Source organism: Rhipicephalus sanguineus, chromosome 2 (genome assembly GCF_013339695.2).
Source record: "Rhipicephalus sanguineus isolate Rsan-2018 chromosome 2, BIME_Rsan_1.4, whole genome shotgun sequence".
In the NCBI taxonomy this organism is placed as follows: domain Eukaryota; kingdom Metazoa; phylum Arthropoda; class Arachnida; order Ixodida; family Ixodidae; genus Rhipicephalus; species Rhipicephalus sanguineus.
The window spans coordinates 81,900,770-81,914,779 of record NC_051177.1 but is presented as its reverse complement, the minus strand read 5'-3'; the positions used below and the strand labels follow the sequence as shown (position 1 = coordinate 81,914,779).

The following is a 14,010-nucleotide window of genomic DNA, read 5'->3' as shown; positions in this document are numbered from 1 at the left end:
GTCACTCGCAGTCTATTTACCCACTCCATATATATGTAACCGTATTCATCCGATGAGCCGTACCATACCGTTCATCGCTGCTCTAGCTGCCATAACGTGCATGGATATTCGTGCATCTGTGACAGGAAATGCACATTTCGAGTCGACGTTTTATTTTGATATGTGTATAGCGCTTGAAACACTATTATAGCGCACGAGAGGCGGATAGCCATCAATCACATTGATCCGTCTACACATATTTAAGAGATTTTGCGTGGTGCTAAAATACCAGATGAACAGTACTCTTACATTTCGTTTGAGCAGCAAATAAGGAGAAAAAAAAAGAAATAAATGAAATGTGAGCACGTGTGAAAAAGCCACGCAGTACGTATAGAGATCATTAAATGCCTCAACACTCGTTGCCCAGAGCTTATAGAGCAGGTTTTGCAGATGAATTGAATGCAGCAGCTGTCTGAAATGGCAGCCAAAATCCTTGAAAAGTGTGTAATATATACCTGAGCCCGTACAGCTGGTTTGATGCTGTGCAAACAAAGATAAAAAAGGAAGCATCCATGTGGTACACGTCCGGGTGCGACTATGGTATCAGCATTTTATTGTTATTCACAGATGCTTAATTTGCAGCGCCTGTTTGAACAGCGTAAAGGTACACCCACCCTTTTATCACTGGGACCAAGCGGTAAAATATTTTTGTACAAGAACACTTTCTTTTGTACAAGTTATGATCTTTTTATTTCTACATATTAGTTGCATGCATTGTGATGGCTAACATTTATTGCATGTTTCTTTCTAATCTTTCTTGTTACTATCATTATTATTTAACCTGTACACACAATTATAATCTTAAGTTATATCCACATGTAATGTACGCTATACTCCTTATGTTTATTTTATTGCAAACATAGTAGCATATTTTGACAAAATCATTGCTATATTTTCACAAGCTTTTTTTTTTTTTAATTCAGAGTAATAAATGAATAAAAGGATTTGAACAAGGGTTGCAACTCCAGGACAAATTTAATATGTAGCTATATTGCACTTAAAAGGAAAGTGTTGTCAAATAAGAAAGGAACTCACAGAAAAGGGAAGACCAAGAAGAAGAAATTGTAAGGTACAGTTATGTCAGTGTGGTATCGATCAGCATTCTAAGTTCAGAACTTATCCTGACTGTACGAATTGTATCCTTCTTTTAATACTCGCTTCATAGCATACATTGTTCTAACGATTGGGAACTAACTCCTGGGTACAGATTTAATTGCCGTCCTTCATTGCCTGCACAAGAAACATGAAAACAAGTTCTATATATATATATATATATATATATATATATATATATATATATATATATATATATATATATATATATATATATATATATATATATAAAGTGAAGAAGACCTACAATGTCTCCTGAATTTAAGCAGGCCTCATTAACAGAATCCATTCTTTAAAGAAATGAGCCTTTTTGTAAGAACTAATGAACTTAAAGTAGTCGGGAGTATTTATTTATATTCACTGAAGCTGCTGAAATGAACATCCAAATTGGGCTGAATGACTCTTGAGTGAGAAGTCAGGAGTTTCTGGGGACATTTGTATTTGCTTACCTTGGTCACACTTCATCGCAACTCATCTTGGTAGCTTAGCAACCGTGGCATCATTCTGCTGTGCACGAAAGCGTAGGCTCGATTTCCAGCCACGGTGGCTGCATTTTTGTGAAGGGCTAAATACAAGAATGCCTATGTACTTAGATCTAGGATCATGCTAATGAACACTAGATGGTCGAAATGTAACCAGAAATTCCCTGCTATGGCATGCTTTATAGTCATTTTGGCACATAATGCTCCATACAACCAATTCATTTTTTACAGTTCATTGCAACAAAAGCACGGCAAAGGTATTAACCTGTTATAGCAGTGTTAGGTTGAAGTGTGAGAAACATTCAAGGGAATTCAACAACACTTATGTTCATTTTTTAATACGAATGGCCATGTCTCTCGCTCTTTTTAAAGTGACCGCATTCTTTTTAAGCGACCACATATACATTAAACGGACATCTCGAGTGTTTGGTAAAATTTACTATGTCAAGCTTGGTCACTTGTACATAAGAGGTGCAATGCCTAACATTAAGCTGCCCTCTGCTGTAGCCGATGTGGCATTGCATTTCTGAACTCGAGGTTTGTTGATCTAAAAAATAGCATTCTTGTAGGATGCTTTTAAAATTGTTCTGCTGCAAGATTCTACAGTGACGTTCTGTATAACCCTATGTAGGTTCTCTGATCTTAAAGCGACACTAAAGAGCAAAACGCTTTTCTCGTATTAGTAAAGTACTCTTTCACGATATCAAAAACACCATGCTTGCTGCGAGAAGACGCTTAGTAAGCGAGAAAACAAGCAAAAACAACGTGTGGGTGGCGACGCCACCTTAAAGTTTCCACACCATTCGCTGTGACGTCACATGTTTTGACTGCGCCTACTAGGGACCACGTAGTTCCTAATCGGTAAAAATGAAGTACATTGTCCTCTGAGGGGGCCATAGACTTAACATACCAAGTTTGGGGTAATTTTGTTGAGCCAATGACACCAAAATACGATAAATACACTTTGAAATCCGTGACATCACGTGGGGAGATTTCGGCTCGAAATTTAAAAATGAAACTTTGAACTTGATTTTATCTTCTATTAATAAACATATTATGGCGAAATTAATGACATTAGAGTTCTCAGAGCACAATTTATCGATCTAAACCGATTCATTGTTTCTCTTTAGTGTCCCTTTAATAACTTCGTTCATATAGAAGAAAGAAAAGAGGATGGCTTAGACGGTAGAGCTGAGCCTTTTCTCTTGCACTGTGTTCTTCCACCCTTTCTTGAGTTCCTTTGCCAAATTGATAAGTTGCTAAAAAAAATTCTGCTTATGGTGCATGTGTATTTATTGGTTTTTCATGCCTTTTGACACACAGCAGCATGACCCCTGCTGCATGTAGTGTAAGAGTCTCGGCATGTTGCTTGCACTAGACGGCTTTGTGTCCGTATCAGTTAGCTTGTTAGGCACTGTGCTCAACGATGACACTAGCTGCATCTGTCAGTTGTCACGGCAGAAAGGTTGTAGACCTGGAACCTACGCAGTTCTTTTTTTTTATCTTTTTTTGGTCAGAAAGTAGCTTTAGCTGCGTGCCTGAAACGATGTCAGGGACCACAAGTTGTGAAACTGGGTATAAAAAGTTGAAAAGAAAGAGCCCTTACTGACAGCACAAGGGAGAAAGAAACAAATAAACATAAATGAAAGGGCTTGATGTAGAAGGAAATGGAAAGCATGTTCACTGCATCATAACTGTCTAGTGCATAGCTGACAATTATATTCATCAGCGGTAGTGAGACGGGAGTAGGAAGGAACAAGAGATGCTAATGAGAACAGGAAGAAATCATATAATTTCTAAATGTTTTTTTTAATGTGCCTTGTTCATGCTATTTAAACAAGATGTGCCCCGTTGAAAAGTACTGTTTTCGATTGTACTTATTTTTGCAAATACTACCGAAATAATCGTAGGAACAAGTTAAAGTGCAGCACACTTTAGAGATTTTTAGATCACAGGAAAATTAAAGTTCATTGTGCCTGCTGTTGCTCAGTATGACTGACAAAAGTTCATGGTGTTGCTGACACTTTAGTTTTGTACTGGATTTATTTATTTATTTATCTACTTTAAGGGCCCCTGCAGGTATTACTTGGAGGAGTGAGGGGGATTACCATACAATTGGGTTATGTTCACAAATTAGACATTCAAACGAAAAATTTAATAACATTAAAAGCAGTCTACTTAAGATGCTAAAATTTTTCAAGGCATGGTTGGGTGACATCACTCGTTTCTTTACCACTACATATATGCCACAGGTCCAGCTTGTGGCCAGTGTTGACGCCTTTCTCTTTGATTTAAGGTACGAGTAACTTAGGCACTCCCTTACAATTTTCACAGCGTAACAAATGTTGTATGCAAATAATCCATCTCTAATGCTTAGTATAAATGTCACTTTCTCCAGATGTGATGCATCTTTTTTCTTTGTCACATCATAATTTTGAGGACTATAATGTTGTTTACTTTTTACTGTTATGGATGCTGGATCCAAGCAAACGAAATCCTCCAAGATCATGGTGGCATGCATGGATCTTTCAGTTCACTCATAGGCTTGCATACACTAACGTCTAACTTAGGACTGCAATGAATTCTCATTCAGTAATGGTTCTCTAACACTAGAAAATGTCTTCAGTAAACTAAACTGCTGCAGCGCTTTGGTGCTATTGCTCAGTACGTTTGTGCAAGCAAGTTCTCTGATCAATGTTGATCTGCCTGTATACTTACTGTAGGTGTGCCTACACTATTGTTCAGTACCTTGAAGCCACCACTTGAAGCATGTACAGCACGCAGCTGTATCCATCATACATTCATCTTCAATTTGATTTCACTCTATTGATCTGCTTCTGAACGACCCCTGTTTCACTTAACTCTGGTGCCACAAGACTCATAGTTACCATAGCAACCATAACAGACAGGATGCTTAGATTTAATCAGAGTGACATTTAACAGAAAACTCGTGCATAATACACTGCAAATGAGATGCCAGTTCTTTCAATCTTGCTGAAAAGTATTTGCAAGATTGCCCCTCTTGGTCACAGCAGGTTGTGGGCTCGCTGTTCGAGATTTGGGATTATGGTTCAATTGCAAATCACTAGGTCACAGCTTAGCTTCCCAGCCAGCACAGTTGAAAAACATCTACCTTCTAAAATTTCTTTCACACTTTTGTTCAGTGTATATAATAGTGCAGAATTGGATGAGAAGCTTTTTACTTTGGTCTAATAACACCAAGACATTAAAAACCAATGAACCTGATGAAAACTTTTCTCTTAACTTAAGTCACCTAAGTTAAGAAGTAGATTACAGGATCATTTGAAGGGTGTTTTAATAAATTAAACTTTCAGTAAACAGTGTTTTTCTTTAACTTATCCAGAAGTGTTGTACTTCTAAATACTTCTGATCTAGGGCACTGCATTTATTGTGCTCAGGTTTTTGTTTAGATGCCTTCGACCATTCCTTTGCTGTTTTTTCTGCTATGTTGGTGAATATCAGCAGTGTTTTTTTTGTTATTATTGATATGCAAAAACAATGTTCTATCTATATTTAGCCCAGATTATCATGGCACTGTGCTGTGAGTAGTGAGTTGATTAAGGTGCTGTGATTCAAAGCTAAACTACCTCTTATTTAATGTGCTATACAAGCCATCCAAAATTTGCCAGAACAGAGGCTTTAGGCTCATTGGTAGGGACACTGTGCGTGAAAAATTATAATTGGAAAGTATTTGAATTACCATAAATATCTTATTTCACTTAACAGATTGTATGTGTTGTACACTGGAAGACAGTTGTATCCTAATGCAGATTCATTTTGTTTGATTTTTCAACAAGGCTCATCTTTGGAGGTGTCTGTTCCTATAGCTATCACACAGTAAGGCGGCATAATGGTCTTGCCTTAGGATGCAGTTGCTTTTATGTTTCCGGCACAAAGACCTTAAATGCGATAGTTTGAAGTTAACAAATATTATTTGTAGACATTGTGACTCTATCTACTCAGTGTGATCGCTCAGCTGCAAATGACATTTTTACATGCAGCTTGCAGTGCTTGAAATAAATTTTCTTTGAAAGCACTATATTTAACTTCAAAGGTGCTTTACATGACTAAGAGCATGTAGTGATAGTTATTCTTTTTGTGTATGTCACCTTCCTCACGCAACATTGTTGTGAGCAATTATTTTCATTTAAGTGAAGAGTCTCATGGTGTTATCTCGGGAAATGAATAATGAGATGTTGGGAATATGGCAGTGAATATGCCTAGGTAACAAATTGCACTAAAGATGGCATTAAAGTGCCAATTGCACAAAAGTGCTACTGAAGCTAATGATACATGCTTCATGTGACTTTAAGCCCACATATTTTGCACCTTTGCATGTTGTCTGTATCTGCTGTAGTGGCTTGTGTCATAAAACTGTGGCGATTACTGCATGCCCTCACTTGTGCCCTTCCTTCCTTTTTTTGTTCTTAATTCTGATGCAGTGCAAAGGAATGACTAAGCCATGGCATCGGTGGGCACAGCACTTCCGGAGGAGACGCGGTGGGCCATCTTTCGAGCAACGGTGTTTATCAGCAATATAACTACCATGGAGCAGCCCACACGCACTGTCTACATCAACAGATAACTACAAATGAACTCTTCTTTTTTTTGCCCCTCCTTAGTTGTCATTTAGTTTTCTTCTTGCTTTGTTTTAATTTTTAATTCTTGCCCATTAGAGGCTTAGTTTACTGTGCAAACCCTCAGTTCCTTCTCAAACCTTCCTCTGGAGGCCTTGCTTCTCACACAGTTTGTGTACATATCTCATTCTGCCAAAGTGCTTACATAGGATTCAGTGCTTTAAAGGCTTCTTTCGCGTCTTCTTTTAAACTTGGGACACATTTAAGTACTTGTGCGCTCGAGACAAGTTTGTTGCTGGAGGACATTGGCATCAAATGTGTGATAGTTGAAGCAACTTCTCCGAACAGACCTCTTTGACACAGACTCTTTGTCAGCAAGACGACAAGGTCTACCGAACACAGCAGAAGTAAATTGAGGAAAAAAAAAAAAAACCAGTGCGAGCAAAGTAAACATTTTACCCCTTGAGGATCTAGTGTTGTGAACTGTAGGCTGGGGGCACAAGTCTGCAAGATAAAGAAGGAAAAGGGGCACACAAAAAGAAAGAGAGGCGTCGCCGATGGACGCCGTGCGCAAGTACTTCAGCCCACGCCTACTAGACTACATCGTCGTGTCTGGGGTCCGCCAACCCAACCGGAATCTGCCCGTCCAGCCACCGGAGCTGCTGCGACGGTACCCCATCGAAGACCATGCAGACTTCCCGCTTCCGACAGACGTGGTGTTCTTCTGCCAGCCCGAGGGATGCCTCCTGGTTGGGCCCAGGCGCACGAGCCTCCGCGAGTCGACACCCTTCGTCTTCTCGCTCACTGAGAAAGACACGAGTCGAGTGCGGTACGGCATCTGCGTCAACTTTTTCCGGCCCATCGACCGGGCGGCACTGCGCACACAGCGGTCTTCGTCTGTCGAGAGTGGCGACGGAGGCAGTGTGCCCGAGTACCCAGGTGGGCGGCCCATACCGGCACCCCGGGCCCGGCGACGCAAGCGCCTGTCGAGCCACTCGCTCGTGTCGCTGTGCATCATTAGCCACCACCCGTTCTTCTCGACGTTCCGTGAGTGCCTTTTTGCGCTACGCAAGCTGGTCGACTCATCGCATGAGCGCCTGCTGCTTGGCTCAAGGATGGCCAACCGGTTACCCAGCAGGTACGATGGGCTGGTGGGGTTTATGGGGCCAGATTCGTAAGCCTTTTGGATTGGTTGCTCTTAATCCACAATATTGGGCTTGAAAAGGAACCCCTATAAAAGAAGAGACCATCGCTGGAATTCTCTGGTGCATCATCGTGGTTCATTGCATGAATGTATCACAGAGAGTAACACAAACCCTTTACAGAAGAAGTGCAAACTCTTGTCATGTGTGCATTGTTTGTGATAGCTTGTGCTTACGAGTGACTTTTTTTTTTCCACTGGTGCTAGCCCACCACGGTGGTCTACTGGTTATGGTGCTCGACTGCTGATTTCGATGGAGGCGAAATGCCAGAGACATCTGTAATTAGACATAGGTGCACGTTAAAGAGCACCAGATGGTCATAATTTGCAAACTTGTGTAATGTTGTCATGATGTCAGCTTATGAGGTTATCCCTGTATTCTGGAATGTCCCTCCACTCAACACTTCACCTCAACCCGGGAAAGTTGATGGCAGCACCACACATTAGGCACTAGTGGTCACTACATATTAACGATAATCTGCAGCGAATCTTGACATGCACGATGTCATTTTGAGTTGAGCGGCAGCGCTGTGCTCAACTTAACTGAGTGAAGGACAAACTTCGTGTTCAGGTTTGTTTAAGGAGACGGTTGTTAGCGTGAGGCCTGTACCAAATTCAATAGTTGTATGAGTAGCAGTGTACAATTGCGCTTTCAAGTTATTACTTGGAAAAACTTTTTTTCTTTAATCTCTTGTATTTGTTCGTAGTAATACATCTGTGAAACAACCTCCTCTTACCCAGTGTTGCACACGTTGCATAAAGAACCATGATGATGCACCACAGAATGGGCTCGTGTGTCACTGTTGTGTTGTGATGTTTCTTGCACTTAAGCTAATCACCAAATCTTTCTGCCAAGAAAGTGCTCTGCGAAGAGCAGCATTCTCAGTCGATCCCTTTCAGGAATGTCAGTCTCTTTGCGTAGCATCAGCAGTGTTTATAGCTGGCCATTCTTGTAAGGGTTAGCTTACGTTGCACAGTTCTCAAATGAATTGAAAGTTGTCAGTTGAATGGACCTCAGAAAACTCTCCTTTTTCTGAGTTTGTTGCTAAACTGATCGTCTAAAACAGCACATTAACAAGGGACAAACTAATAAGAAGAGTCATGTCTCTTCTTATTTGCTCCTCGTTTATATGCTGTTTTAGATGATTATGAATTACTTGCCCTGCTAAAGTGAATTATTGCACCGGATCGGGCATCACTCAAGACAAGAAAGATTGCTTGGGGTCTCTGATCAAGAATATTATTTCAGTATCACCTGTCTATTGCCAGCTTCATGGTCAGTAAAGGCAGTGACATAAGGACTGAGCTGCATATACGCTGCATATAGCTACATAAATGTTCTTGAGTGTTATATCATCATAAATACTGAGTAATGCGTTGCGCAGTCATTCTGTGTAGATTTGTCATGTGACTTCTGCTTTTTTGGCAGTACCGTTGTTCAGCTGTCATGCCAACGATGCTGTTTGACAGTTGTAGTCTTATAACACCGATTGACACGTTTTTCTTTCATTTGTTTCTCTCCTTTGTTATTTTTCTCCTTTTTTGCAGAGACAATGTATGGAATGTCTTCCTAGGCCGTGTCTCTGAAGGGTACTCAAGTGCCGTCCTCCACGAAGTGAGAGAAATTGAGACATGGATGTTGAAGCTGCTGAGTGCACCTGTTCCTGTGCCTGGCAAGACACGTGTTGAGGTTTGTTCTTTGCATTCGCACGTGTCATTGTAAGAGCGGGGACTGAAACACATAGCACTGTTTTTGTTTCGTTAATTATGTTTTGAGTTCAGGTTATACGGGGTGAATATAAATGTTTTCCAATGCAAAAGTTCCTGAGAACCACTAATCGAGCCAAGTGAAGTGAGTGGATCTCTTCTATAGTTGTCTTCTAATTGTGGCTTTATAAAAATGGTGAAACTGCAGTCTTTTGGTCTAAATGACGTTCAACTTGACATTTGAAGCATTTTAGTGCTGTGGGTAGGCTCTTCATTAGGAAAAAATGCAAACATCAGTTGTGAAATACTATTCTATTAGAAAATACTTTCCTGTATTGCTAGGTTGCTTGCTTATGTTACAGTACTCACAACCTTTTGAACACCAATAAGCTGGTGTGCAGTTCCTAGTGGAACAAACGGGTGTTAAGGACATCTTAGTTGAAATCAAGAATAAATGTATGGGCATGGGCAGGGCATGTAGCATGTAGGCAATATTACCACTGTTCATGGAGAGTAAAACTGGGTTCTAAGAGAAGGCAGGCATGCGAGGGCAAGGCAGAAAGCTGGTGGGCAGATGAGATTAAGAAGTTTGTGGGTATAAACGTGGCCGCAGCAAGCACAGGACCGGGTTGATTGGCAGAACATGGGAGAGGCCTTTGCCCCGCAGTGGGCGCAGTCAGGCTGACGAGGATGATCGTGAGTTCCTAGTGGGGAGGCAGGTCCTTGCAGGAGAGAACTGTGTGATGGTAAGCGGGCAACACTGTGCCAGGAAGATGGCCTGCACACTGCAACAAGGTGTCCTTGCAAAGGTTTCAACTTGCAACTGAGCCATAATTCTGTTGACTAGCCCATTTTGTTCTTGTGTGAGCCGTAGAAGTTAGGCGTGACACACTAATAGCTAGACCTCACTTCATAGTGCTGAAATCATTTGTGCAAGGCATTTGTGCAAGGCATTCATGCTGCGTTGTATGACCATATTGTTTCGCTGTGTTTCACCTTTCTGCAGGTTGCCATTTTGCCTAGACGCGTGGAGCAGCCTCTGATCTTTGCACTTCCTGACCACACTCGTTTTTCCCTAGTTGATTTTCCGCTACACCTTCCGCTGGAGCTTCTTGGGGTGGACACCTGCATAAAAGTGCTCACCTGCATTGTTCTGGAGCACAAGGTGTGTGTATTCTCCTTTTTTTCCCATCAAATTGTGCTCATCACACAAGTCTCCTGTGTCACGTCGTATAAAGAGTGAAAATGTGACGTAAAGAAAGCACATTATCGAGGTTTTGCTCAAGCAGAACATGTGGCACTGTGTGCTGGTGCAGCTGCTAGCCATATTTAGCCAACTATTCATTAATTGTTCTACTTCCATTCTTTGCATGGTGTAATCTGCATTGCTCAGTTCGCGTGATCTTTAATGTACGATCCTGTGCACTCTGTAGCAAGTTTCTTTTAAGCACTTGCAGTGGAACTGTCAGTGCTGTACTTGTAACTGCTGGGCATCATTTAAATTGTGGCCCGAACTTCGGGCTCTTGAGAGAATAGCACCTGCAAACATTAGCGTCATGGAATATACTATTGAGAAGTGCCAAGGAAATTATAAGGTGAGCTAAGCATAAAAAAACTTGCAGGACGCTTGAGCTTCATCTTCAAGGGTAGAACATGATAGCGTAATCGGGCCCCGTGAGCATCGCCTTCTCAACTGCTAGCCTGGCTTTGGTTCTCAGTGCATGCCTCAACCGTGCCGTAAGGAAACGAACGTCTGTCCGCGTAACATTAGCCATTTCAAAATATCCTAGAATGCCTACTACAAGTACAGTTGTGCACTGCCCACTATGCCATAATTCTTCCTTTTGCAAATCAGTGAAGGGCCCACTACGCGTCTGTAAGGCAACACGCTAACCTACACAGCTGCTCACTTTGTTGATACTTTTGCTGATGATGATGATTAAGTATGTCTAAGCGCTTTGTAATGGGGTGATTCCACGAGAGATCGAACATGCCTGTCCGGTCGCATTTTTTGTTTTGCCTGGGTTTTTTATATGTTGTGCGGGCACATTCAAAGTGCACGGAACTGAAAATTTTATTTCCAAGAAACGCTCCCAGCGCGCCAAAAAAATATTTGAAGGTGGCGGCGCGTGCCTCCTGTTTTTGCTCACTGCAGTGTTTTCGGATTTCACGGCCGAATTTAGCGCGAACTATAAATGATGTGTCGAAAATTTCTTTTGCTGGATTTAATACGCATTACTGTGAATTACATCCATGCTTTTTTTATGCCGTCCTCAAAAAGAAGAAAATGTGAAAAAATGGCAAACACGGCCGAAATCAAAAAAGGGTCCTAAGTTTGAGGCGCCTTGGCGCCTTTACTATTTCAAACAGAACTTGAAAACAGTGTCAACTATAGAAAAGAGCTTTTGCAACATTTGTGCAGAAGATCATTTTCCTAGGCGCAGCGCAAAAAAAGAAAAAAATAGTTAAAGAAGCGAGTTTTTTCAAAAAAGTACATTTTCAAAAAATAAAATAAAAAAAACTCCGGTCTCAATTTTGACGGCAATTTTTTATCGAAGAGCGCTTACGTCAATGAACACACGGTTTTAATATCATATGTCCTCATTTGCTTTGTTTACGCGATATAACTGGCCAAAGTGACCCTTGCTGTGAGTGCTCACTTCAGTGCGACTGATGGTTGTTAATAGCTTGCATTGTGCGTAAATCACAGTTTTAATTATTCTGCTGCAGCAAAACCTTGCTCTGGTGGCTTATCGTCACGAAAAATGTGTTCTCAGATTTTATTTGGTTCTACCGTGTGCGAAAGTGGGCTGCTGCCGCCCTCTAAAGGGTGATTCCACGAGAGATCGAACATGCCTGTCCGGTCGATATTTTTGTTTTGCCTGGGTTTTTTATATGTTATGTGGGCACATTCAAAGTGCACGGAACCCAAAATTTTATTTCCAAGAAATGCTCCCAGCGTGCCAAAAAAGTATTTGAAGGTGGCGGCGCAGACCTCCTGTTTTTGTTCACTGCAATGTTTTGGGATTTCACGGCTGAATTTAACGCGAACTATAAACGATGTGTCGAAAATTTCTTGTTGGTTTTAATACGCATACAGTGAATTACATCCATGATTTTTTCCAAGTATTTCAACGAGCCTTTGCAACATTTATGCGGAAGATCGTTTTTCCTACAGGCAGCGCGATATAAGGAGAAAATAGTTAAAGAAGCGAGTTTTTTTTTCAATAAAGTACATTTTCAAAAAATAAAACTCAGGCCTCAATTTTGACATTTTTTTGTCGAAGAGCGCTTACGTCAGTGAAAACACCGTGTTAATATGTATGTCCTCATTTGCTTTGTTCACGAGATTTAACGGGCCAAAATTACCCTTGCTGTGTGTGCTCACTTCAGTGCGATCGATAGTTGTCATCAGCTTGCATTGCACTTAAATCTAGTTTTAATTATTTTCCTGCAGTAAAACCTTGCTCTGGTGTCTTGTCGTCAAGAAAAATGCATTCTCAAACTTTAACTGTGTCTAGCGGATGTGGGGGTGGGCTGCTGCCGCTCTCTAAAGGCCGAACGCGTACGCAATTTGCAGCTTACAACCTCAACTTACCCGAAAGTATTCGTTAATCAGAAGCACACGAGACACCACGAACACATGGTTTAGGTCACTTTGTCAAAACTCTCCTTGCACACAGAATAAAGCATTTGTATGCAGCGAAGGCCAGCTTAATCTGTAACTAAATGCCACAATCAGCAGGCGCGCTGTTATGCAGTTGTTTTCTCACTGCCAGCTTGCTTCCCTTCCATTACGTGCATTGTACGCTCTAACCATCTTCCCCATTCGACGCACACTGTGCCTAGACAACATTTGTAAAAAAGTTAGCTCAATGATTTCCGAGCCGTTTATTTCACTTCCCGCTATCACATGTTTTCGGCGTCGCAGATAACGTCTTCCTGTATCATCTCGACCGTTACCTCAGCGTTTCAGCAGCCAGGAAAGGTGCGGTGCGGCATGATTAAGCCGTGAGTGGCCGAAGCTGCCCAATTTATGATGTTTTGTTGCCACTTTACTAAAGTGCTTTCCCACGTCGAGGACAGCAAAGGTCATTGGTGGCACCAGGCGGACATTACCCTTAGTTTTGACAATGAGTGCGGCCTACAAATTAAATATTACAGCCCAAAGCGCTTAGACACCCTTAGTCATAAAAATGTTAAACCGTAAGCAGTTCTGGAAAGGCATTCATGACAGCTGCGCAGATGTGAGATAATTTATGCGGCGCCGTTCAGTATAAACGTTTTCGGCTTGCTCTAGCTGTTCACTACACGCGATGCGCGCGGCCCATGGCTACGTCCGATTGTTCTGTGCCGGTTATTTACGCGTTCACAAAAAGAAGATTGCTGAGGAAAACGTTTTCGTTGCGCAAATTTTTTTTCTTCGCTCTTTTTGTTGTTGCCTACCGCCAGAAGCTACTGTCATAGGCTGAGGATCTTCGCGACACCTGCGAGGTCTGCTTGCATGCTTTAGGCCACTCAAGGAAAACCTGTCTACATCTAACCGCGATGAGGTAGACCAGGCATTCCTTCAGGAAGAAGAAGCGATTGATATCTTGAACAGGCACGCCCATCTTTCCTCTGATGATTGTAGGCGAGGTTGTAGGTTGCAAACTGTTTACACGTGAGCCATTTAGAGGGCGGCAGCAGCCCACTTTTGCACACGCTAGACACAAATAAAATCTGAGAACACATTTTTCTTGACGAAAAGCCACCAGAGCAAGGTTTTTCTGCAGCAGAACAAATAAAACTGCGATTTACGCACAATGCAAGCTATTAACAACCATCAGTCACACTGAAGTGAGCACTCACAGCAAGGGTCATTTTGGCC

General features: G+C 41.6%; 1 protein-coding gene across 4 annotated transcripts in view; it reads left to right on the top strand.

Annotated features, from left to right (window-relative positions):
* LOC119383237 (MAP kinase-activating death domain protein) overlaps positions 1 to 14,010 on the top strand; it is a 75,297-nt gene that overhangs the window by 1,319 nt on the left and 59,968 nt on the right. For all 4 annotated transcript variants that reach the window (XM_049412457.1, XM_049412458.1, XM_049412459.1 and 1 more), the window contains exons 2-4: positions 6,098 to 7,370; positions 8,982 to 9,123; positions 10,147 to 10,305. In XM_049412457.1, the coding sequence (XP_049268414.1) occupies positions 6,790 to 7,370; positions 8,982 to 9,123; positions 10,147 to 10,305 (882 nt within the window). In that variant the 5' untranslated portion in view covers positions 6,098 to 6,789. The remainder of the gene's footprint in view (positions 1 to 6,097; positions 7,371 to 8,981; positions 9,124 to 10,146; positions 10,306 to 14,010) is intronic.